The sequence below is a fragment of the Sabethes cyaneus genome, chromosome 3 (genome assembly GCF_943734655.1).
Source record: "Sabethes cyaneus chromosome 3, idSabCyanKW18_F2, whole genome shotgun sequence".
Taxonomy (NCBI): domain Eukaryota; kingdom Metazoa; phylum Arthropoda; class Insecta; order Diptera; family Culicidae; genus Sabethes; species Sabethes cyaneus.
The window spans coordinates 166,123,125-166,146,902 of NC_071355.1; the positions used below are offsets into that span (position 1 = coordinate 166,123,125).

At 39.8% G+C, this 23,778-nt stretch overlaps 4 protein-coding genes across 4 annotated transcripts; all 4 read left to right on the forward strand.

Annotated features, from left to right (window-relative positions):
- Positions 1-8: 8 nt before the first annotated feature.
- Positions 9-863, forward strand: LOC128740380 (uncharacterized protein K02A2.6-like). Its single transcript, XM_053835922.1, has one exon. The coding sequence runs from the start codon at positions 9-11 to the stop codon at positions 861-863; it is 855 nt and encodes a 284-aa protein (XP_053691897.1).
- Positions 864-2,060: 1,197 nt separating this feature from the next.
- On the forward strand, positions 2,061-3,682 carry LOC128744458 (actin-related protein 2/3 complex subunit 1A-B). The gene is made up of 2 exons (XM_053841487.1): positions 2,061-2,424; positions 2,478-3,682. The coding sequence occupies exons 1-2, from the start codon at positions 2,352-2,354 to the stop codon at positions 3,524-3,526; spliced, it is 1,122 nt and encodes a 373-aa protein (XP_053697462.1). The 5' UTR covers positions 2,061-2,351; the 3' UTR covers positions 3,527-3,682.
- Positions 3,683-5,204: 1,522 nt separating this feature from the next.
- Positions 5,205-5,897, forward strand: LOC128744459 (protein D2-like). The gene has a single exon (XM_053841489.1). The coding sequence runs from the start codon at positions 5,233-5,235 to the stop codon at positions 5,863-5,865; it is 633 nt and encodes a 210-aa protein (XP_053697464.1). The 5' UTR covers positions 5,205-5,232; the 3' UTR covers positions 5,866-5,897.
- Positions 5,898-6,738: 841 nt separating this feature from the next.
- LOC128743060 (DNA polymerase delta subunit 2) lies at positions 6,739-8,863 on the forward strand. Its single transcript, XM_053839577.1, has 4 exons — positions 6,739-7,006; positions 7,137-7,409; positions 7,895-8,019; positions 8,078-8,863. The coding sequence occupies exons 1-4, from the start codon at positions 6,808-6,810 to the stop codon at positions 8,846-8,848; spliced, it is 1,368 nt and encodes a 455-aa protein (XP_053695552.1). The 5' UTR covers positions 6,739-6,807; the 3' UTR covers positions 8,849-8,863.
- Positions 8,864-23,778: the final 14,915 nt, after the last annotated feature.

The window sequence follows — 23,778 nt, forward strand, 5'->3', positions numbered from 1 at the left end:
TAGTCGAAATGAGGCACACGGATGCCCGAAGTACAAACGCAGCTTTATGTAAGATGTTTATGGTGTGGGGATTACCATTAATTATACAGAGCGATAATGGCCCTCCGTTTCAAAGCGCTGAATTTATCGATTATTGGGAGGCAAAAGGGGTAAGAGTTCGGAAGTCAATTCCTTTAAGTGCACAGTCCAATGGGGCTATCGAGCGACAGAACCAAGGTGTAATCAAAGCTTTGGCGGCAGCAAAAAAGGAGCATAGAAGTTGGAAAGAAGCTCTAGAGGAGTATGTACACGTCCACAATACACGGAAGCATCATTCCCGTTTAGGGATCACCCCATTTGAGCTGCTAGTTGGTTGGAAGTATCGCGGGACTTTTCCAAGCCTTTGGAGTCGCAATGAAACATTAGACAGCAATGCAGTCCGTGAGGACGATGCAGTTGCCAAGTTAACCAGTAAAAAGTTCGCTGTTAGTCGCCGAGGAGCAAAAGAATGTCATATTGCGGCAGGTGATAGAGTAGTTGTTGCTATTCCCCAGAGAACTAAGACTGATCCAACATTTTCTATGGAAAAGTTTTCTGTTTTAACAAGAGAAGGGGCTAAAGTAGTCATCATTGGGGAGACTGGTGCCAGATTGGTTCGGAATATGCAGGATGTCAAGCGTCTTCCAGATGAGTCACCTTTAGATACTGATATAACTCCGACAATTAGCGCTGACCAAAGGGATACTACTAGTTGCGCTACGACCACTATACCACTGGGACTAGGTAGTAACGGAAATCTCATCTCGAAGAGACCACAGAGAGTAACCCGGAAACCTGAAAAATTTAAGGATATGATCTTATATCGAGTCCGTTCTGAAGAGTAGAGTTAGAGGAAGATGTAGGGATCGAGCGGGGCGATGCGATAAGAGAAAAATATTGTTTGTTTGTCTGTGGTTGAGGACTTAGAAGCAGTAGAGATAGGGTCACGTACTCTCCGCACTGAGAGGGTAATACTGGTGTGAATAGGGAGAAAGGAGAAATAAACTGAGTCTTGTGATTGATCGTGTCGCGTAAAGACGTGTATTTATTGCGCATTTACAGTTCGCATTTAACAAAATGTCCGTCAATTCGCGAAATCACCACACCGTGTAATGATCTATTGTTCTCTTACCTTTTGCCCGAAACTGCAGAACTGATGAACCACTTTTCTCCTGCCTCAAAGTGTCACATTTGACATGAAAAGAATCGAGCGAAAAATGAAGACTGGTTCTATTCGATTTCTGCCAGGCATCCGACTTTTTCGTAAATGCGGGTATATCCAGCTTTCCACGAGCGATAATGGCGGATATTGAGCACAATCTTTTGACATGCATTGGAGAAGCGTCGAGTTCGCCCTGACGGAGTTACTATGGATACATTCATGATTGTTTGTTGTTCGAATGTAAAAATGTAAACATTGTTCAATTTTGCAAATCAGCTAAAGAGGAACATAATTGAACGTAAAACAAGTTTTATGCATTGTGGCTTCGCAGTTTTCGCAAATTTCAGGGAGAATGTCCAAATACGCAACGGAAAGTTTCTTATCAAGTCGAGACGCTGTTCGAGAGCAAACTTGACAACGGCTCGACCAACATGAAGTTAATGTTTGCGTTAATGTGTAATGTTTCTAATGTTTAATTCGCACGATTGTGAAAAAAGTATTCTGAGCCAGTGCCTTCAGCAAATTATGGCCGCAAACCACTATAAAAGTTTGAATCCGTTTAGTTATGTTCCACTTTAGCTGCTCTGCAAAATTAAACAATGTTTACATTTTTACACTCGAACAACAAACAATCATGAATGTATCCATAGTAACTCCGTCAGGGCGAACTCGACGCTCCTCCAATGCATGTCAAAAGGTTGTGCCCACTTGTGCTCAATATCCGCCCTTATCGCTCGTGGAAAGCTGGATTTTGATTTCGAGTTGTTTTTTCGAATTTCGAAAAATATATTTCGAACGCAATTCTTTTCTACTTTTTCTATATAGCAAATCTGGCATCTCTGATATTGCATGAAATGGAAAATGTCAAATTGTAATTTTTTACATCGCTGCTCGGGTTTGATTTTTTACTTGCAGTTTTGCCTGTTTTGTCAGAAAAGTTGAAAATTGTTGCATTTTGGAAAATTCGTGTAGACGGCCCAGAGTCCGCGAATTTCTGAGGTTATTTTTTAACTTGTGAAAGTATTTTATAATTGTCTATCAGGCGTTACATACAAATTTCAAAACGCTTTAAGGAAAATTTGTGTACTTAGTGCCTGGGTGTGACCACGATAAGGTAAATCATTTGGATAGATTAGTCATCTTTTCAAAAAAAAAAACAAAAGTCGGTAAAATGACTGAACGTCACACTTTTGGAGGAACTGTTAACCCAATCACATGTCACGCTTGGAACAAGGATCGTACCCGTAAGTAAATCTGCAACATATAATAAATTTTGATAGTAATAAATCCTTTTCAGAGATTGCCATATCTCCCAACAACAATGAAGTGCATATCTATAAACGCGAAGGTTCGGATTGGAAGCTGCTCGATGTGTTGAACCAACACGATTTGCGTGTGATGGGAATAGATTGGGCCCCTAATACAAACCGGATTGTAACTTGTGCGGTAGACCGAAACGCATACGTTTGGAGTCAAGGAGATGATGGCAAGTGGAAACCTACTTTGGTGCTGCTCAGAATAAATCGTGCTGCCACATGTGTACGTTGGTCTCCTTTGGAGAATAAGTTTGCCGTTGGTTCGGGAGCTCGATTAATTTCGGTTTGCTATTTTGAGTCGGAGAACGACTGGTGGGTTTCAAAACACATCAAGAAACCGATTCGTTCTACGGTCACTTCTTTAGATTGGCATCCTAACAATGTGCTACTGGTCGCTGGTTCGACCGATTATAAGGTGCGCGTATTCTCCGCTTTTATTAAAGACATTGAACAACACCCTGAGCCAACGGCTTGGGGCCCGAAAAAACCTCTCGGGCAAATGTTGGCAGAATTTAAGAATTCAACCAATGGTGGAGGATGGGTTCATAGTGTTAGTTTTTCTGCTGACGGAAATCGTATATGTTGGGTTGGCCATGACAGTGCTATAAATATTGCCGAAGCTAACGGAGGAAACATTGCTGTCAAACTTAAAACTGAATATCTTCCTTTCCTATGCTGTGAGTGGATATCCGCTCAGTCTATATTGATGGCCGGTCACAGCTGTGTCCCATTGATATATACGTTCGATGGAAGCAAGATTGTTTTATCAGCTAAGCTGGACCAATCTACAAAGAAGGAGCAGGGAGGAATTTCAGCTATGAGAATTTTCCAATCACTGGACCGTAATTTACGTACTGAAAACTCCGATACCAACCTTGAATCGATCCATCAAAATGCTATTACTTGTGTTTGCATTTATTCTGGTAACAAGGGCAGTGCCCAACGGGTCAGTACTTCCGGCTTAGATGGGCAGTTGGTTATTTGGGACCTTAATACACTCACTCGTTCTATGCAAGGGCTTCGTATGTAGATGACCTGAGAAAACTTCAGGAATCTACGAGATAACATTCTTATATCTGGTGTTATCAAAAATAGTTCGATTAAATGGTATATAGTTAAGATAATTCCATTTTAAACGCATGCATTTGTAGCTAACAATTGAAATAACATCTTCAATAAATTTATTTACTCAATTTCCTGTTTTTTTATTGTAATTGGTTAGTCACGTCATACGACATCTCAGTTTAGTTGTTTGCTTAGGGAACTTCCTTAGGGAATGTTCCTCAGAAAACTAACGACAAATCACCGACGACCCGACAGGGTGTCCTATAATATTCTTGAAAAATTTGAACTGTAACCCCTGCAGGGATGGTTTTATCACTCCGTCCTCCGCCTTCGTCCCAATCTCAGTGAGCGTTCACTTAACTACTAATAAGCTAGCAGCATTGTGTAGCACCGTAAATACAACTGATACAGCAAAATTTCATTCCACAAGATTGTAGACAATAATTACTACCTAGGACAGGACGTGACTGTCACGTCCTGTCCTAGGTAGTAATTATTGTCTACAATGTTGTGAATGAAACCACAGCAAACACTGAAACCATTAAATTTTTAACACACAAATAGACATAACACTCGTTTTCCATTCTTCGTACCGATTCGTAACGGTCATTTCAAATTTGAGCTTAGTTGGGAATGTCTCCGTTTTGGTCAAAGTGGCGCTTTTTAACGAAAGAAGGGGAATTCCCCATAAAAAATACTTGCTACTTCGAGGGATACCCATGTTGCTATTTGATATTTGGGAATGTCGATCATAGATGGTGCTAGTGTTCAGGCTAAATGTGAGGTACGATAATTTTTGTTGATTTTTCTTCCAAGAGTTATGTCTGTTTGTCTGTGTTTTTAACGTTACTAGGACTTCAACAGTTTGTTTATCGTGACGTGTTAGCATAAAACAAACAACTCAAGTGAAAGTGTAATTCGGCCAAATTGAATCTGTTTTTGTGTAATTAGTGATCAACTAGGACAAGCGGCTTCTATCATAAACTGCAGTTGCATTCTTGGAAACACTTTTCGTTGCCGTATAGTAAATTTTGAAAGGGAATTGCCAAAACAATAATGAAAAAGAACAAGAAGTCGCATGGAAGGGTAAGTCGCTTAGAACATTGTAGCAGGCTCAATTTAGGGAACAGCTTACCTCATTGATTACAATTGCGGTACATTCATGTCATAGTTTAAGGCACACTGTGGCCCACCTTTTTGACATTTAAATTTTGATATGTTAGAAATTGGCAGTCTGGCCAATGTTTGTTATTGTCAAAACGATCAAAACAATCTGGCTGGGCGCACGCGAGTTTGACAGGTTTCACAAGAACAGCACCTCAGCGGCACAGTAAGGCACAGACTGAACAAAATTTCTATGAATGAGGTGAACAGAATGTTCTCAGCGACTTACTCTTGGTCACATGTCATGTCCTGTCTGTCCTAGGCAGGGTTTATATCGTTTATATAAATAGTACGTTTTTTAATACAATCTGGCATTTCTGATAAAATTATTCTGTTTTAATCGTGGTTTTAATAAACTGGCAACTACTTTACTTTCAATGCACAAACACCACAAACACACAGCTTTGTTTTTCAAACTTTCATGTGATAGGCGATAAAAAAGCGTCAAAAGCTCTTTGTCTGGTATATGTATTAAATTATAACGTCGCAGTAAAATTCGTGACTTCCATGATGTCAATTAGCCGGCTGCAATCGTGCTCTGTGCTTACTCGTAGCGTTTTATCGACTTCTGTGCGTTTGTTTTGCTCTAAATTAGGAAAAAGTATGGAGAAACATCAAGTCGTACCGGATGTAGTTCCCGTTGCTCCAGCTGAGGTAGCCAAGGTCAGTTACGCAACCGGCGTTGTGGTCAATGAAGGTAACGTGTTAACTCCGACGCAAGTGAAGGACATCCCGAAAGTAGAATGGAATGCAGATGGATCTGCGTTCTATACACTTTGCATGACTGATCCAGATGCACCAAGCCGTAAGGAACCAACTTATCGCGAATGGCATCACTGGCTGGTAGGTAACATTCCCGGAGCTGATGTAGCGAAAGGGGAAACACTGTCGGAGTATGTTGGATCTGGACCTCCTAGCGGAACCGGCTTACATCGTTACGTATTTCTGGTCTATAAGCAGGGTGGAAAATTAAGCTTCGACGAACCGAGACTAACCAACAGAAGTGGTGATAATCGCGGTGGATTTTCCATTAAAAAGTTTGCCGACAAGTACAATCTGGGTAATCCGGTTGCCGGTAATTTCTATCAAGCCGAATGGGATGATTACGTCCCACTACTGTACAAGCAACTTGGCGCTTGAGTTTCTTTAAATAAAATGCAAAATTGAGGTTATTTCTTATTTTCTCAAAAGACGGAATGTTTGAAGAATTGGTGTATTGTATTGCATATTTCGAAGTCACATAAAAATACTGTAATATTTTTCTGAAGTAATAATTTTGAACAAATGTGTTGATAGAATTGCCGATTTGTATTAGTACGTGAGTTCATGATTATTTAGGGTGTTTTGAAATAGGTACGCATTTGCCGTATTTAGGTAAATGACCCAGTCGTGTGAAAAGATCGTTTGCCGGCGTAAGTATGCATAAAGTACATTTCCAAAACCTGTCGTACATAACGTATTTAAAGTTGTGGTCAAGTCTATTGTTCACGTAATAAATATAAATAGATAATCAAAATTCGATAACAATTCTGTATTTACATGTCTACCTATACATACACATATAAATAGAAAAACCCAAAAAAAACTACTTTAGATTATGGCAGAAATTGTGCCCGTATCCGCCGTATCCCCGGATTAGGGCAATGAGGTTTAAAAAGGTGTGGCAGGTGAAGACATTTGTTGGTATTAGTAGCAAAAAATCAGAAAACGACGTCAAACTACAAAAACAAACCGTGTCGGAGAATGGGGTTTGTTTTTGGATTTTGACGTCACGCTTCATCATGATTGGTCGATTTACGATTCCACCCACACCATGATGAAATTTCTTCATTGCACTAACACCACTTAACCAACATTGCCACGCCTGTATATATCACATTGGGATTAGGGTTTAGTGAAAAGCTCGAAAAGCTCTTTCAATTTTGACAGTGTCGGGACTCTATATATGTTATAGGCACTCTATATGCAAATTGCGAACTGCGGCAACGCAAGCGTAAACATTGGTAGCAAAAAAGGTAGAAAAGGCGGTTTTATTTGCGTGAAGAAAAACAGGAAAAGGCGTGTTTGATTTTTTTGGATATTATGCTGTTTCCAGAAGATAAATATTTTACAGAATCTCAACCTAACGGTGATTTTAAACGTCTAGAAATTCCATATGTCTACCGAGCGGAAAAATTTCACTTCAAGTACAATGATTTTAGTAAGCAGTTTGCTTATATTTATGCATCTCGATTGCAAGAGATAGCTCGATTGATGAAGGATCGGATAAAGGCGAAATGGGGTAAGTGTATTAACTTACTATGAATACCTAGTATGTTATGTGTGACTAATAATTGAAGAAATTTGTCTAAATGCATATACATACCTTCCTTAACCTGAGTAATAGTATTACTAGCATTGTATAATTTTAGGAGATAAGTACCCGGTAAAACAATTGGCTGATTTAAAGGAGGAAAGTCAAGAACAATGTATCATTATCGGAACTTTGTTTAAACATCAGGAGCTGAAGCCTAGCATTCTCAGAGAAATATCGGAGGAGAACCAGTTGGTTCCGCAACCACCGAGATCCCATTACACCGACGATTCAGACATCTTAATTCTGGAGGATGCACTTCAGCGTATTCGATTGGTCGGCAAGATGAATGTTCACACCATCGTAACCGGAGTCGTTTGTGCTGTGCTAGGTAAGGGATGTTGTTATTAAAACACTAATATGGCTTTTTCACTCGAGCAGCAACGTTTGAGAAAATAGATCGTATTAAACATTATTTTCTTTCCTTGCATGCTTGAATATTATGAATCTTGAAAACATGAAATATGTTCCAAGGCAAAGACAGTAAGTGAATTTAAGAATGATGGCTTATGACTGTTTATGTGTATATATTTCATTAACATTCATTTGGGTCGCACTAGTCCATTTTTTTTATTGAAGCACATTCAAATAATTTTGGTTTGTAATACCCACAATTTTTAACTATTTTAATAAAATTATCCAATCTCAAAAATACGTACGCTTGATTGTAAATAATCTATTTATGCAAGTAGCTTAATTAAAGCAACCCTATTGGTGAAATAGGAAATAATTTTCAGCAAAATTGTAAAAAATACGCGTTGGTATCTGATTTAAACTTTTTGTATTGCGTTTACTAATCTAATAACTGTTTGATAGGTTACGAGGACAGTGATGGACGATTCCAGGTAGACGATTATTTATTTTACGAGTGCGGGCCACAGAAATCATTGCAACCGTTAGAATGTTCACCGTTGGTCGTGTTGATTTCCGGCTTAAATCAGGTTTATATTGAATGATAATTTAATTTCCTTTTAAAAATAGTTTCTATTATTAATGTAGAACTCTCCAAACGATTATTCCCTGCCTATGGAACTTTTACAACAATGGATATTTGGCAATCTGGAAGGTTTTGGTCAAACTTGCGATTGGGAAGCGGCAAGCATCGTTCGAGTGATCATTGCTGGAAACTCGATAAAGGCAACAGTGAAACCGAAAAGTAATTTACATAATCGCCCTTCCACTGATTCTGATGATCTGGTCAATGCAGTCAAAGCAGTAGACTCTTTTGTGTATAACCTGTCCCAATCGGTCAACGTGGATTTGATGCCAGGGGAATTCGATCCGGCCAACCATATGCTGCCGCAGCAACCAATGCATCACTGTATGTTCCCGAAGTCGGCTCCATTCAGAACTTTTCGGGGTGTTCCGAATCCGTATGCTTGCGAAATCGCTGATCGTCTAATCCTCGGTACTTCCGGACAAAATGTACTGGATATTTCGCGTTATTCTAAGATTGAGGATCCTTTGGAAGCGTTGAAGATGACTTTGGTTTGGAGTCACTTGGCACCAACTGCCCCTGATACCTTGCCTTGTTACCCCTACTATCAGCAGGATCCGTTTATAATTGACGAATGTCCACATGTATACTTTGCTGGAAATACGAATGTATTTCGTACGGAAGTATGGCACGGTTCTGGTGGGCAAAGTACGCGAATAATTTGTGTTCCTTCTTTTGCTGAATCTTGTACGGTTGCCGTGGTGAATTTGAGGACTCTTGAATGCGAACCAATTTGCTTTAAGGTTGATGAATTTGATCATGCTGAAGAATAATGTTTAGTATTTCAATTCTGGTTAAGTGAAGTTTATTATTTCTCCGAAAAAACACCATTTTCATGCTCCCAATGCTCGAATGTCGCCAGGGCCGGCGCTAGCCAATTTGTCGCTCCACGCAAATTCTCAAAATGGCGCCTCCAGAACAAACGAAGAACAGCCGGCTTTGCTATGTGTAGACATTTTACTACCTACGCACTCGCAAACGCACAGTCTCGTTGCGTCTTTCTGCATAACCACTCACGAGGCAAACAACTCGTGAACAGTCAGCTGCCCGTGAGGGCTAGCGGCACACTGGGATACAGATGTTGCATTACTTTTTATTTTCTTTTTCATGCTAAGCCCTCGATTTTACACGCGGGCGGGAGTGCGAGTCCTCGCGAGTGATCGGTATCAGTTGCTTAGGCTGTAATGATTTCGAGAACGACGACTGTGGCTGTTAGCTAAATACACACTGGCAAAAGTCGTTGCAGTGCATACACAGAATAAACAAGAGCGGGAGTCCGAAATGAATGCTTATGTCGGCCTATTCAATACAATGAGTACGCGTGTGTGAGAAAATTAGCCCACACAACGCTGCGCAACGCTGGTGACAGTCAACCGCCATTTCTTTTGAATAATTGTCGGTTTCTTGAAACCCATTATTAGAATGATAAACCTTCAAAAACAAAAAAATTCGGTTCATATTTTCTGTTACTTCAGAAACTTCGTCCTCATGCCTTGCTACTTCATCGAAGATGAATCTGCTGATTGCGGATTCTGAAGAGATTCGAAAATCTCTCCAGAAAAATTTCTAAATAATTAAATATCATCAATGCCACTTTCCCACCATGTTTATCTGAGTGTTTTGTTGCGAAAAGATTTTCATCATGAGCGTAAACGGAAAGCGAAGAATGGCGACGGCGTACGAACCATGCACTGCAGGCACTTTTTGGAATGATTCTCAAAGTACACTCGTCGAAAGTAGGGAGAGTACGATGGATCGGTCACGTTACAAGAATACCGGATGACCGTGCTGTGTATCTGTTCTCTTCTGAACCTTCATCGGCCTTAAGGGCTCCATACACGTACGTATTATGTTGGGTTGGAAACGAATAAAATGATGGCGGGTCATTCAGGCCGAGCGACAAGCCCAACATCTTCTTTTGCCTGCTTGGTTCATGGCGCTCATACACAGGCGAGAATGTTGAACGAACATGAATTCACCAACATTTTCGGCCAACATGTTCGTACGCGTATGAGGGCCTTTAGGAATACAGAGACCCAACTTACTAGATGACTCGACCAGGTTGAAGTTACCCAGGACCCAGGAGTGGTTAACCACTTATTTAATTCTACAGTTTTTGCCTTTCTACTAAATAAATATATAGTAGGTATAAAGGTATAGCAATCACTTGGAAAACCGAAAATCGAAAGAAAGGCCCAGCGGGACGAATGTCAGGTGTGTGTGTGTGTGTGTGTGTGTGTGTGTGTGTGTGTGTGTGTGTGTGTGTGTGTGTGTGTGTGTGTGTGTGTGTGTGTGTGTGTGTGTGTGTGTGTGTGTGTGTGTGTGTGTGTGTGTGTGTGTGTGTGTGTGTGTGTGTGTGTGTGTGTGTGTGTGTGTGTGTGTGTGTGTGTGTGTGTGTGTGTGTGTGTGTGTGTGTGTGTGTGTGTGTGTGTGTGTGTGTGTGTGTGTGTGTGTGTGTGTGAACGCTTTTAATCTCACTCATATATCTCGGAGATGGCTGGACCGATTTCAATGATCTTAGTGTCAAATGAAAGGTCTAGGTGTCCCATAAGTCTGTAAGTCTCATAAGCTATTGAATTTTATACTGATCGGACTTTTAGTTCAATAGTTATGTATAAAAAACACGAAAAAACGGGACTTTTCTATCTCGTTGGTCCCTTAACCGATTTGAACAAAATTGATTGCATATGAAAGGGGAGCCTTTGAAAACCTTAACTTCCAAATTTTATGACGAATGGGCTGGTGGTTTGAAAGTTACATAAAGAAATATTGAAAAAAAGTATTTAAAACAAATTTTTGTTACCTATAAGTATTAATTCAATAAGAAACATCCTAAAATTTATTATTATTTAAAAATTACTGTTAAGATGTATCAAACAAACCCGAGTATCACTGCCCGCGTTTCGCGGCAACTCGGCGGGGGATGCTTGCGGTCGTTGGAGAAGACACCAACGCCGACAACATCGTGTAGCTGCAGAGAATATGCGCGGAGCAGCGCGCATGGGTGCCGTCGATAGGGCGGTAACGGACGTGATAACGGAGTTGAAACGGCTAGAACGTTTGCAACGACAGGGCCTGATATAGCTTAGCTAGGGTCAGTAACGGGCTGAGTGGGCAGCCCAGGCCCTAGGTCAGTGGTGCCCAGGCATAGGCAGGGTGCGGGCCAAACGAGATCGCCTCGTAAGTGTCGCGGGCCGCAAATTCCTCTCGCCATTCCTGCGCATAACAAAATGCAAAATATGCGGCAATAAGAACCATTTTCTGGAAATTACCACAAGATTTAATCCGGAAAGCATTCGAAACTACAAAATGCACGAGACATTATGGCTGATTTGAGTGACCCCTGTGTCATCAAAAAAGTTACCCATAGGTCCTCCATCTGAACGGATGGAAGGAGTGGTTTGTCCCATCTACAAAAAGGGTGATCGGCTAGACTGCTGCAACTATCGCGGTATTACGCTGATAAATGCCGCCTACAAGGTACTCTCCCAGATCCTGTTACGCCGGCTGTCACCGATAGCACAAGGTTTCGTAGGGAATTATCAGGCGGGTTTCATGGGGGCTCGCGCAACTACGGACCAAATTTTTACTATCCGACAGATCTTGCAGAAATGTCGGGAGCACAACGTGCCCACGCATCACATCTTTATTGATTTCAAAGCAGCATACGATACAGTCGATCGAGACAAGCTATGGCAGATAATGCACGAATACGGTTTTCCGGACAAACTGACGCGACTGATCAGAGCTACATTGGATCGAGTGATGTGTTTTGTACGCATCTCTGGGACACTCTCGAGTCCCTTCGAGACGCGACGAGGGTTGAGACAAGGTGACGGTCTATCCTGCATGCTGTTCAACATCGCTCTTGAGGGGGTGATCCGACGAGCGGGCATCGAAACGAGAGGCACGATTTTTACCAAAAGTAGCCAACTTCTAGGCTTTGCAGATGACTTCGATATCATTGCCAGGAACTTTGCGACGGCGGAGGCAATCTACGCCAGACTGAAAGCGGAGTCTAGGAGAATTGGGCTAAAAATAAATGCGTCGAAGACCAAATACATGAAAGGAAGAGGCTCAAAGGAAACAAATGTGCGCCTCCCACGGACGGTAACCGTTGACGGCGACGAACTAGAAGTGGTAGAAGAGTTCGTGTATCTGGGATCGCTGGTAACCGCGGACAACAACACTAGTAAGGAGATCCAGCGGCGCATCCAAGCGGGAAATCGGGCCTACTTTGCCCTTCGTAAAACGCTACGATCAGGAAGCATACGCCGCCGCACGAAGCTAACAATGTACAAAACCATTATAAGACCGGTAGTTCTTTATGGACTTGAAGCCGTGACGCTGCTTACGGAGGACATACGCGCCCTTGCCGTGTTTGAGCGGAAAGTGCTGCGGACGATATTTGGCGGAGTACAAACTGAAAGCGGAGAGTGGCGGAGGCGTATGAATCACGAGCTACAGGCACTGCTTGGGGAGACTCCCATCGTACATCTAGCGAAAGTTAGCAGGCTACGGTGGGCCGGACACGTCGTAAGGATGCCGGACGACTGTGCGACGAAAATAGTCCTCTTCAACAACCCCACCGGCACCAGGAACAGGGGGGCCCAACGTGCACGATGGCTCGACCAGGTCGAGAGCGATTTGCGACTTCTGAGACGACTAGGAAATTGGCGACGAGTGGCCCAAGACCGAGTTGAATGGAGACGAGTGCTTGAAACAGCACGAGCCACCCCGGCTCTATGCTGCTGAAGAAGAAGAAGGTCCTCCATCTCTCAAATCAGTCCGCGGGCCGCATAAAATATCTTGAAGGGCCGCACGCGGCCCGCGGACCGCGGTTTGGCCATCACTGATATACAGAGTGGCGACATGTCGAAAGTATGCAATGCGTATTTTCTTTCTCTTTCCTGCATACGCGTTGGATTGGTCGTCTGCTCGATTGGAATGACACTGACAGATAATTGAAGATAGAATTAACAAAAGGGCGAATGCAAGGGTAAGTCGCTGAGAACATTCCGTTCACCTCATTCATAAAAATTTTGTTCAGTCTGTACCTTACTGTGCCGCTGAGGTGCTAATCGTGTGAAACCTGCCAAACTCGCCTGCGCCCAGCCAAACTGTTTTGATCGTTTTGACAGTAAAAAACATTGGCAGAGCTGCCAATTTCTAACATTTCAAAATTTAAATGTCAAAAAGGTGGGCCACAGTGTGCCATGAACTGTGAAATGAATGTACCGCAATTGTAATCAATGAGGTAAGCAGTTCCTTAAATTGAGCCTGCAACAATGTTCTAAGCGACTTACCCTTGGGCGAATGTCGCAAGCGTAAACAAACCGAGTGAGGGTTGATTTTCCTATGCTGGTCCAGCAAAAAATAACTCTCACTCGTTTTGTTTACATTTGCGACATTCGCCCTTTTGTTAATTCTATCTAGAATTATCATTCCAATTTTGACATTGTCGCCGCTCTATATGTAGTCACTCTAGCTCCCCCTAGAAATGAGCGCTAGTTCTGCCAACGTGTATCCTGGTAATACCACAGACAAACAGACATAACACTCGTTTTCCATTCTTCGTACCGATTAAACCGTCATTTCAAATTTGGGCTTAGTTGGGAATGTCTTCGTTTTGGTTAAAGTGGCGCTTTTTGACGAATGAAAGGGAATTCCCCATAAAAATACTTGCTACTTCGAGGGATACTCCTGTTGTTATTTGATATTAGGGAATGTCGATCATAGATGGTGCTAGTGTTCAGGCTAAATGTGAGATAGGATAATTTTTGTAGATTTTTCTTCCAAGAGTTATGTTTGTTTATCTGTGGTAATACCACGTAGGAGGCAATTAGCAAAATGGATACAAATATTCGATAATAATGTTGGGAATTTGATAAATTGTTTGGACGTCATCATATGGAAATAAAAATTGCCACCGTTGGTTTTGTTTTCAAATTTTTGTCAACACTGTTTTTTTAGTTTTGATAGTTAGCAGTTTCATCATTGCGCTTAACATATATTCGATAAGCGGAGTTTAAGTCTAGTTATTTATAGTTCTGAAAATTCCTATCAATAGAGAAATAAAAACAAGGATTTGTGTTTAACCGAAGTATACATCTTAACGGAAAATACAATGATTGATGTTAATAGTAAATTATATATTTATTTTTGTGGTTGTTCAACAGCTTAAGATTAGATTGATTAGGCTAAAATATACATGCTTAATGTCTAATAAATAACGGTATCGACGCTAGAGTCCCTATAAATGACATAAATACAGGTGCTTGTCGCTTTGTCGGCACTTACTTAATGAGCACTCTATTGTCGACACGCGCTGCTACGCGTTATAGGGCAATTTTATTTTGATCCTTAGCCGTTTAGAAGTCATATACATGTTGGCACATTAAATTTAGTCTATCAAGGGGAAGCGGGGCTCCTCAGACCAACTTATCAAAAATAGATTTTCAATATAAAATGGAGCCTTTGGCATAAACGTCTTTTTCACTTGACGCCTCTTTATTCGACAGACTTCGCCACCGGTTATTGGAGTAAGGGACAGTTACGGAGCCAGCGCAACGATTTTATTGACTTTAGCAGCACCGCTCAGCCGAGATTCGAATATACGACGACTGGCTTGTTAGACCAGCATCATATCTCGAAGCTATCTGAGTGGGGATTTTTAACATAATGAATCACAAATAATGTAGGTACTTGCTAGATAAAATATTTCAAAGGTTGACAAAATCTATATTTTGGAGACTCTGCTTTTAACTAGACTTAACATAAATGATTTAAGTGCAAAACTGTCTTCAGTTCGAATTACTATATAGCAGTAAAGCTTAAAGCTTAAAGGTGATTGAGTTCTATATTAGCCATATAGATTCCAAATATGTTGTTTTACACTTGGGAATTTGAACCAATTAACATAAACATGTTTTGCAATTACCTAAAACAGAAATGTTCGGCGCTTTTAACTTTTAAGAGATTAGTTTGGAATAACACAGCAGGTAATCTCAATCACGGTTTGGCATTTATGGCCAGATGGTCTGAATTGCCTTTCCGAGTCACTAACTCTTCCCCAAATTATATACGAAGTTAACTATGCTCATGCTTAAAATTAAATAACTTTTCAATCATTATTCCTCAACTAATTTATGCTCAATTCACTAGTGTAAATTTCGTTTGACAAGCAATTGATGTAGTTTTTCGATAATTTGATCAATTACAATAATTTATTAGCTATTTTTTAAGCATTTCGGTGGTAGAATACCCACCAGCGATGTGTTTTGCTTGGTTTGATTTGTAATTTGTACTTACCAATGGTAAAGTCTACGCAGCTTCGTTCATTATACAGCTATTTACATAAAATGCATCTAGAGAATTGTTTATGAATGTATTTATTAACAATATTTTATACGGTTATGAATTTGATTTAAACAATTCATAAAAAAAAGTTCATGTGTTGCAAAAATACTACACAATCGGGATTTATCTGATAAGCACTTGTGTACTTATTAGTGTATTATTGGTATTACAGACAGGCGAATGATTATTTTTGCTATGAAAGCTATCCTTCTAACTATATAACAAAGGAGCAAACCTGTCGTTGTTATCTGTACAGCCATTCACATTTTTGCATAACCAACATGAGATCTATAGAAGTTTAGTAAGTATTAAGTAGTAAAGTAAATGCCAAAGTTTCGCACTATTACTATCGTGGAAGGTTATTGAATGTAGGTATATTCACAATTTAAGCAGCCTTCCTTTTAATGTTTATAATATATATTATTATAACATACTTATTGTACACAGCTTCGCTATCAGCGGATTGTAAATTATGTTACACTTTTGAAAGATTATTCTGAAAGTTATTCTTGCTTCTAAACATAAAATATTGATTTCGTTTTGGTTGGCGCTCATTTCGTGAAAGCATGATTGTGCATCAGTTATGCGTAACACAAAAATGTATCGAGAGGAGAAATTAGGAGGTCGTAGTTTGCGTTGCGTAATAATAATTCTAAAAAGATATTGCCTGGCCCTTCTAATGGTTTATTTTTTATGCTACTCAAATTTGTTAATTTTTCAAACGCCGAAAACAGAACGAGGTACGTTTATCTATTTTTGGGAATATTTTTTTTTGTATTATATACGTTCAGTTATTTTTGGCACTTTTAAAAGCAGGAAAAAACGAAATTACTGAAAAATTAAAGTAGATATGGAGAAGTAGTATAAGAAATTCATTCTAAATGTTTTACAGATAAACTCTTTTACTATAAAATGAACCTATTCGTTTGAGCTTTATTGTATGTATCAACTCTTGATTTCCATCGGGATGCGATGCTGTTCTAATGGGCATCAGAAGTTGTGGGTGTGGCTTGAGCAACACGTTTCTTACAATTTTTGGAAGATCTGTGCTTTGCTTTTCTTGTTTCGCCTATGCTGTGAATCATTTGGCGAATATTTTTCAATTAATAATCAAAATAAGATAGATCAGTAATTATTTTCCCTTCGGATGAACATAACCGTGCCCTGAGACATGATTATTTTTGACAATTCGGTAGCTATTGCAGAGTGTGCTGCGTGTGTGGAATGATAGAATTGAGAAAATAAAACTAAATTGGATATTAGACTACCTAGTACAAGTAGGCAGTAGTTTAGTCCGTAAAACATTCGGACGGCAATCGAAAGAGAATGGGTGCGAGTGCCACCTGCTATTGCACAACCAAATAACGGATGACAACTAAAATTTTCGATTTTTTTCTCAAGCTGTCAAAAAAAAATTCAAAGATACATGAAGAAGATCTGATTTTCCGAAATTGAAGATAGATTATCTGTTGTAGAAAAAAATATAGTACATTTGAAACCGGTCTGTAATCGGCCGTTGTACCAATCAACTGTTTGCAATTCGTGGCACTCCAGTTATTTTTGTACACCAAGGAATCCAGAAGAAATCTTCGATTGGGCGCATTGGGACAGATTTGTCGGGTCGTGGTTTTTGGGTACAAATGGGATCGAAACAAGAAAACACGTATTGTCCATCTGATGATGTTTTTGTAGTAACGGGATCAAAATTTTCTTTAAACATTCATCTGGTGCACATCTTAACACATCGCTAGTGGGTATTCTACCTCCGTATACCGAGAGAGAGAGCTAACACATACATACTCTCATTTTTCTCGTTGTTGAATATAGGGGCCTCGTAAAAAATCCAAAATTATAGTTGTCACCCGTTATATTTTTGGTCTATACTTCGAAATTTTCCATTTTACTAATTGGGCAACGGTTCCGGAACACCCACTACCAGGTCCCGTTGGACATTTTTATATTTTGAGATAATTCATTTTGCGGTACATCAAATCACATTGGCTTGATCAAATAAGATTAATGGAAGTACAATGGGGACATTTTGGATCCAAACGGCGGAAAACTAGATGTTCCGGGACCAATGCTAATGTGACCATTGCCTTCAAAATGTCTTAATTATACTTCCAATAGTCTTATGTCATCAATGTGATGAAATTTGACGTGCCGCAATATAAATCATCGTAAAATTCAAAATTGTCTTCAATAACCTGGTACCGGATGTTCCAGAACCGATGGTGAAGTGGCCATTCGGGTCCAGAACCGACGCAGAAGTGGCCATTAGTCAACAAATATTCCTTAATATACCTTGGGTGCCAGGTTTTGGCCATACCTTTCACTGAGAGCAATTTCAAAACTTGGGTCGTTTTAGACCCCAATGCATAATATGTAACTTTTTTTGCTGTGACTCTTCTAGATGTCGCTGAAAGCTGAAACTCCCCCATAATGCTAGTTTTCCAAAGTTAGGAAAAGTCAGAAAATTTCAAGTCTCTAGCTCGTTCCTTTACTGAGCATCAAGCTTTTAAGTATGCTGATGGGTCGAAAACGACCCCAATGCACTAGGAAGGTTAAATTACAAATTTACAATTTTTCCTCACAGTAAAGCAGAAAACAACTCCCCCCATTGCTTAGCCAGAAAGCGGATAATAAAGCGGTTAGCAATATTCGCCGTGATTGTATAACATATCGGTGAATACCATTTCATGAAAAACCTTAAGCGGAATGTACCATTTCACGGAAAAACCTTTCGTGAAAAGTACCATTTCGCAGAGGAGATTCTCTCCTTACTGGCTGTTGCTCGTTCGGACCCAACTGAAGGAAAGTAATAGAGGTCAGTAGACCTAAGGAAACAAATAAACCTAAACAGAGGTAATTTCTGCAGGCTGGCTGCCCTCCGCAATGGCCAGTGCTTCCGACGGCGGGTCGCTGGGTATACTCGCGGCCTACGGCCATCTCGCCCTGAATCATTCGGTGGTCTTATTAGGCCATTGCAAATTATTTTTAAAGTTTTTGAAATTGACTTGAAAAATCGGAGGGCAAAAAATAATTTGTGGGATGTTAGTCGATTTTTTTTAATAAAATCAATCGTATGCGGGCACTACAGCTTAAAGAACTCGAAAAACAAGTGTACGGAGTGTTTACGCGTTTAACACCATGAAGCGTTATTCGTGAACAAACCCTTCAAAACAGTTTTTAAACCCTCACTTATTCTGGTCAACATTTACGTGTTCATAGTGTTCTAGAAAGTGGTTTATCTTGCTAAAATCAACGTTTTTGTAGAACATTATTATATGCGATTTTCTGCAGTTTCGGAGATTTTGAGCATTTTTGATGAAAAATAGTACTACCTTGAGCTTAAATATTTCCTAAGGTGGCAAATGGTGGCAAATCAAACAACTCCTACTTAAAAGTACAACAAAAACCTTTAAAAGCGAGTGTCCATTGTCTGTATCTGTTTGTATCCTCAAAAGTTATAGTTGTTTTAAAAATCCATCTCAGTCATGTTTATAGAACAATTTAAATGTACTTCAGATGCAATAAACGCCATTTTGTTTACGTTGACAATCTTTTTCTAACAAATTGAGTTACCAGCAAATTTTTCGCCTATTTTCGAGTCGAAAATGAATGTAGACTTAAAATTATTTGACGCAATTAATTAGAGAAAAGCTTCCAAATAACTAACTTAAGTCTATTTTGTTCAATACCTTCGATTAGTGTCTTTTCAAAAGATCACACTCATAATTGGCTGGTACCGAATGGCCAAAACACAAATGGTCGAATCACGAATGGCCGAAATCCAAATGGCCGAATTTTAACAATAGTCACAGAAGGCCGAATTTTCTCGGAATAGCTAAATAACTATTTAATTGGAAAACACGAATTGACAAGCAGTTAACAATTAACATTACTCAAACAAAAAATAAAATAAGCAACGTTGTACTTTTAAGTAGGAGTTATCTGATCTGCCACCATTTGCCACCTTGGGAAATATTTAAGCTCAAAGAAGTACTATTTTTCATCAAAAAAGCTCAAAATCTCCGAAACTTCAGAAAATTACGTATAATAGTGTTCTACAAAAACGTTGATTTTAGCAAGATAAACAACTTTCTAAAACACTGTGAACACGTAAAAGTTGACCAGAATAAGTCAGGGTTTAAAAACTGTTTTGAAGGGTTTGTTCACGAATAACGCTTCATAGATCATTCCCATGAAGACATACAAGTATGGTGTCTTTGATAAAGTTATTTGCATTGATATTTACTATAACTTCGCCGAAAGTACCAAACCTGTATCTCGAATGTACGAGAAAATAAATTTCGTATCTCACTTTTAAGGGAATTAATCACCCAAAGATTTCGCTCACAAGAAGGGGCTTATTATACCAAGAAATGTTCCTAAAGACACTACATGCGAAAAACTTCACGTTTTGGCGCAATATCACACGATCACGTATTGCGCTGATTGGACCACTGTGCGATCGGTTAAGTAGTTTCCGAGTCTGTAAGGAACATACGGACAGACAGACAGAAAGAAATCCATTTTTATAGGTATAGATTGAGGAAAGTCTTGTGCATTGCGTTTTCAGCAGTGCGCCATTTCTCTAGCATCAATAGGTGCCTATTGTTTATCACAATTCAAGATGACTTCGAATCGCTTTAAAGCTGGTTTAAATAAGCATCAGTGAAGCATCGATGAACCGACATGACATTCCGTACATTTTCCTTCGTAAACCTGTATCCGCAATTTTGGATTAAAATATGTTGAACAGTAACCACAATAAATCGTTATTTCTTTTAAAAAATGATGGACAGGTGACACAAAAATATAAAATCGCACCAGAAGAACATAGAGTATTGAATTGAATTAAATTAATGATTAATCATTGAAATATTTAAAGAATTACCGGACTATTTTTTGTCGGAAGATTAGTACCACCATCGTTTTGATCTATTGTGGTAAATCTACAGAGACTATTGACCACAGAGGCGACAAGGCACTCAAAATGCGCTAAATTTTGAATCATTGCGGAGAGTACCATTATAAATAAAGGTAACTCTCCACTTTGATTCAAACTTTAGCGGATTCTGAATGCCTTGTAGCCTCTGTAATCGCTGTAACAGGTAAATCCTCCCCACCTTCCATCAAGTTGGAAGGTTCTGTTCAACAAATGTCGCGTCCGAGGGGCAAGACACTTCATAATATTATCATATATTAATATATTAGGCCCTGTTAAAGCTCTATAAATGTATAAATAGATGTAACTTTATAGGGCTTTAGGTTATATTATGGGTGGGAAAGGTCAATATATTAAGGTTGCAAAAATATTTCCATAGGGAAAATTAATATATTTTCAACAGTGTCTTGCCCCTCGGTCGCGTCATTCTTGAAGAGAATGTAAGAGAAACTCAGCTCCAAATCTTTGTTACGACAATGTCGCATCCTGATTAACGGCTTTTAACGTATGCCAACAATGTTTTAAAAATATAATCTCCCATTGCTCCAAATTTGGTTCATTTCTTCTTCGGTAGGTGGCTATTTTTTCCGCCGTTGTTAATCAGTATAATCCGGGCTGAGCTGAGGGACACCCAATAGAAATTAATGTCCAGCAGTAACAATAAAGTACAACAACAAGATCAAATAACACCATCAGCTGTCAGCTTTACACTTTGTCGTAGCGCCAATTGCAGCAAACAAGAAAACTAACTATATTAAAAACATCCATTAAAACATATCATTAAATTTTGCCGCTTTCTATCCGCACAGCATCTCTTAGTACCTTTCGGAATCATTCTTTTTGCTATTTCCCCTCTCAAGTGCCGACTGACGCGTAGAGAAAACTGTTGCCAATGGTAAGCGAAAGCAAGTCAGTCAGTGCCCTCGTTTGCTCCCTTTAGTTATTGTTATGATTATATGTTGCTAATGTGACCATATTGCTGCCCACCGCGCGCCAATAGTGCTATGCTGGTCCTACTTTGCCCTGGACCACCGAATGGGAAACCACCTAAACCGATACGTATGAGGACTGTATTGAAAATCTTCTTGAGCTGCATACTCACAAAGGAAACACTGTACCGGCATCAATTGAGGGTATTCCGTAAACAGCAAGAACATGTTATCCATATTGTTTATAAGCTTGCTCCACTCACTTATTCTGCTGACCGATAGAGCCGTGGTACGACCACCTACTGCGTAGAGTTTCCGGCTGGAATGGGATGAGGCGATGATTATTTCCCATCGTGCCCGACTTTGCGACATATTTTGCTATACATAGTGGAAAGTGCCGCTTTTTGTGTACAGGGCAATATTGGGCAATATTTGTTACCATACCTACAGTCACAATGCGTTACTTACTTTGCAGTCGACATTCGAGCTTTATGAAACTTAAGAACAAAATTAATTTCTAGATTAAGTATTGTTGGGCTCATTAAACCACAGTTCGTGGTTAAGCATTATCTGTTATAGTTTATGAAAAGACACCAACACCAATGATAACAAGAACAATTGTAGGCAAGTTTTGTGATCTTACTTACACCAACAATTATATTAAGTTAGGGCGTAGAAGGGCTGTAGCTTGGTTTTACAAACAACCGTGCGTCTTCACAAGGTAAGGTAAGGTAAGTGCCAAATCGACGAATACGTATCAGATCTTTTACACGAAACTTATTCAGCTGTAGATTTTCATACCCACTTTGAGTCAGTGAATGGTCACCTATCAATTGCCTAGCCTAATTAGATCTTAACAATTCAAAGCTCCAACATAATGACAGTACTAAAAGTAGAAGACTAACATATTATTATCTGTAGGCCAGCATGCTTCCCTTTTCTAGGCACACCCGGTAATCGAGAGGTCATGCATCACATAAGTATATCAATTTACTCCCACGCCCACGATGTACTCCAGCTAAGCCAAAACCACATATCGAGAAGTGCCACCGAGGCCGATATGTTTGCACCGAAACGCCAGCAGAACCAACAAGTCACCGCCGGCAACCGAAAAAAACGAGTCTCCAATCCAAAGTATGTAATGCCATCACGAAGACGACAATGAGGACGGTTTCCTTTTGTGCGCGTGCCAAGATAAACAGATAATTCTATCAACAACAAACCAGACACGGTCCCCCATACGTTGGAGTGGGTGAAGTGAGAACACGCACGATTTCACCGTCAGGATTTTTTTCTTTCTATGCATGGTTGGGTGGCTCGTCAATAGAACATCTTCTTGGTGCTGCTCGGTCGGGTTATTTAACCGTTAGAAGGCATTTTTTCTGGTGTGATAATAACATTACACGCAGATTTGGCTCCCGTCATAACGGGATTCCAAGGGTGACGTCTATCAGAATCAGCCAGTTGCCACGTTGAGCGAATACCGGAGGAAAAATTTGCGGCACAAGAAGCGTGACTAGATTGTTCACTATCTATTTTCATCACGGCGACGCATGAAACTGGAGGATAGTATGAAGAACTCGTTGAGTATGGGTAAAGTATTCTCAGGCCAAGATAGATAGCGATGTCGAGAAATGGCTAGACTAATAATATGTTTCTTCCCGATGCTATTCATTCTTTCCGTTTTATTGACAAGATAAAGTTGATTCAATGATGTTGGCCGGTTTGACACTTGCCGTATGTTGGAAAATTCGCAAGGAAAAAGAACGCCCGATTTAACTGTGAGAGAATGCAGCTTACTTCCATTGCAATAGAGGGTTTCCTAGCTAAAATAGTTACTGTCTAGGTACCAAAGTAAGCCATCCAGATAGTCTATAGAGATGTATGTTGTATTGAAAACCTGCCTTATTTTAAAAAATATTTCTATTGATGGAATAATGGCATCAATTGATAAAATATTTAATAGTAGATCAATCACTGGAGTACCTATGATGGGCCGAACTGGCCGAAGCAAAATTTGTATCCAAGCTGAAACAAATTCAAGAGCCTCTGCAACCGGACACAGTCATTTAGAGAACGAATCACCGAATATAATTCCAGGGCATTAACATACATCAGTTTACATCTTACTCCAAGCAGTGAAGCAATATCGTTGAAAAACAACACAAACAGGAGAGGTCCCATTCTTCTGCTTTGAGGAACACCTGAGAAGTTGGTAAACTGGTAAGAGAAAATGGAGTCGAGCTGCATGCGTAAACGGTGGTTTGGCGTTCTTTGGTTACAAAATAGTAGATTACTTACAGTCTTGAGAAAATGGTTATAACATATTAAAATTGTATGTTGGCAAAGTATTTTTATTAGCGAAAGAAAAGGCAACTAGGCTGAATTTAGAAAGCTGCTGAAAATACCCTCCCGTACTCTACTAAAGGTATGGACTGATGAGGAACTATCTACGGACTGGTTG

What these genes read in the sequence shown, in the direction of transcription:
- LOC128740380 (XM_053835922.1), top strand. Translation starts at nt 9, where the DNA reads ATGAGGCACACGGATGCCCGAAGTACAAACGCAGCTTTATGTAAGATG.
- LOC128744458 (XM_053841487.1), top strand. Translation starts at nt 2,352, where the DNA reads ATGACTGAACGTCACACTTTTGGAGGAACTGTTAACCCAATCACATGT. An exon ending in TTGGAACAAGGATCGTACCC is followed by an intron (nt 2,425 to 2,477) that starts GTAAGTAAATCT and finishes AATCCTTTTCAG; the next exon opens with AGATTGCCATATCTCCCAAC.
- LOC128744459 (XM_053841489.1), top strand. Translation starts at nt 5,233, where the DNA reads ATGATGTCAATTAGCCGGCTGCAATCGTGCTCTGTGCTTACTCGTAGC.
- LOC128743060 (XM_053839577.1), top strand. Translation starts at nt 6,808, where the DNA reads ATGCTGTTTCCAGAAGATAAATATTTTACAGAATCTCAACCTAACGGT. An exon ending in TCGGATAAAGGCGAAATGGG is followed by an intron (nt 7,007 to 7,136) that starts GTAAGTGTATTA and finishes GTATAATTTTAG; the next exon opens with GAGATAAGTACCCGGTAAAA. An exon ending in AGTCGTTTGTGCTGTGCTAG is followed by an intron (nt 7,410 to 7,894) that starts GTAAGGGATGTT and finishes ACTGTTTGATAG; the next exon opens with GTTACGAGGACAGTGATGGA.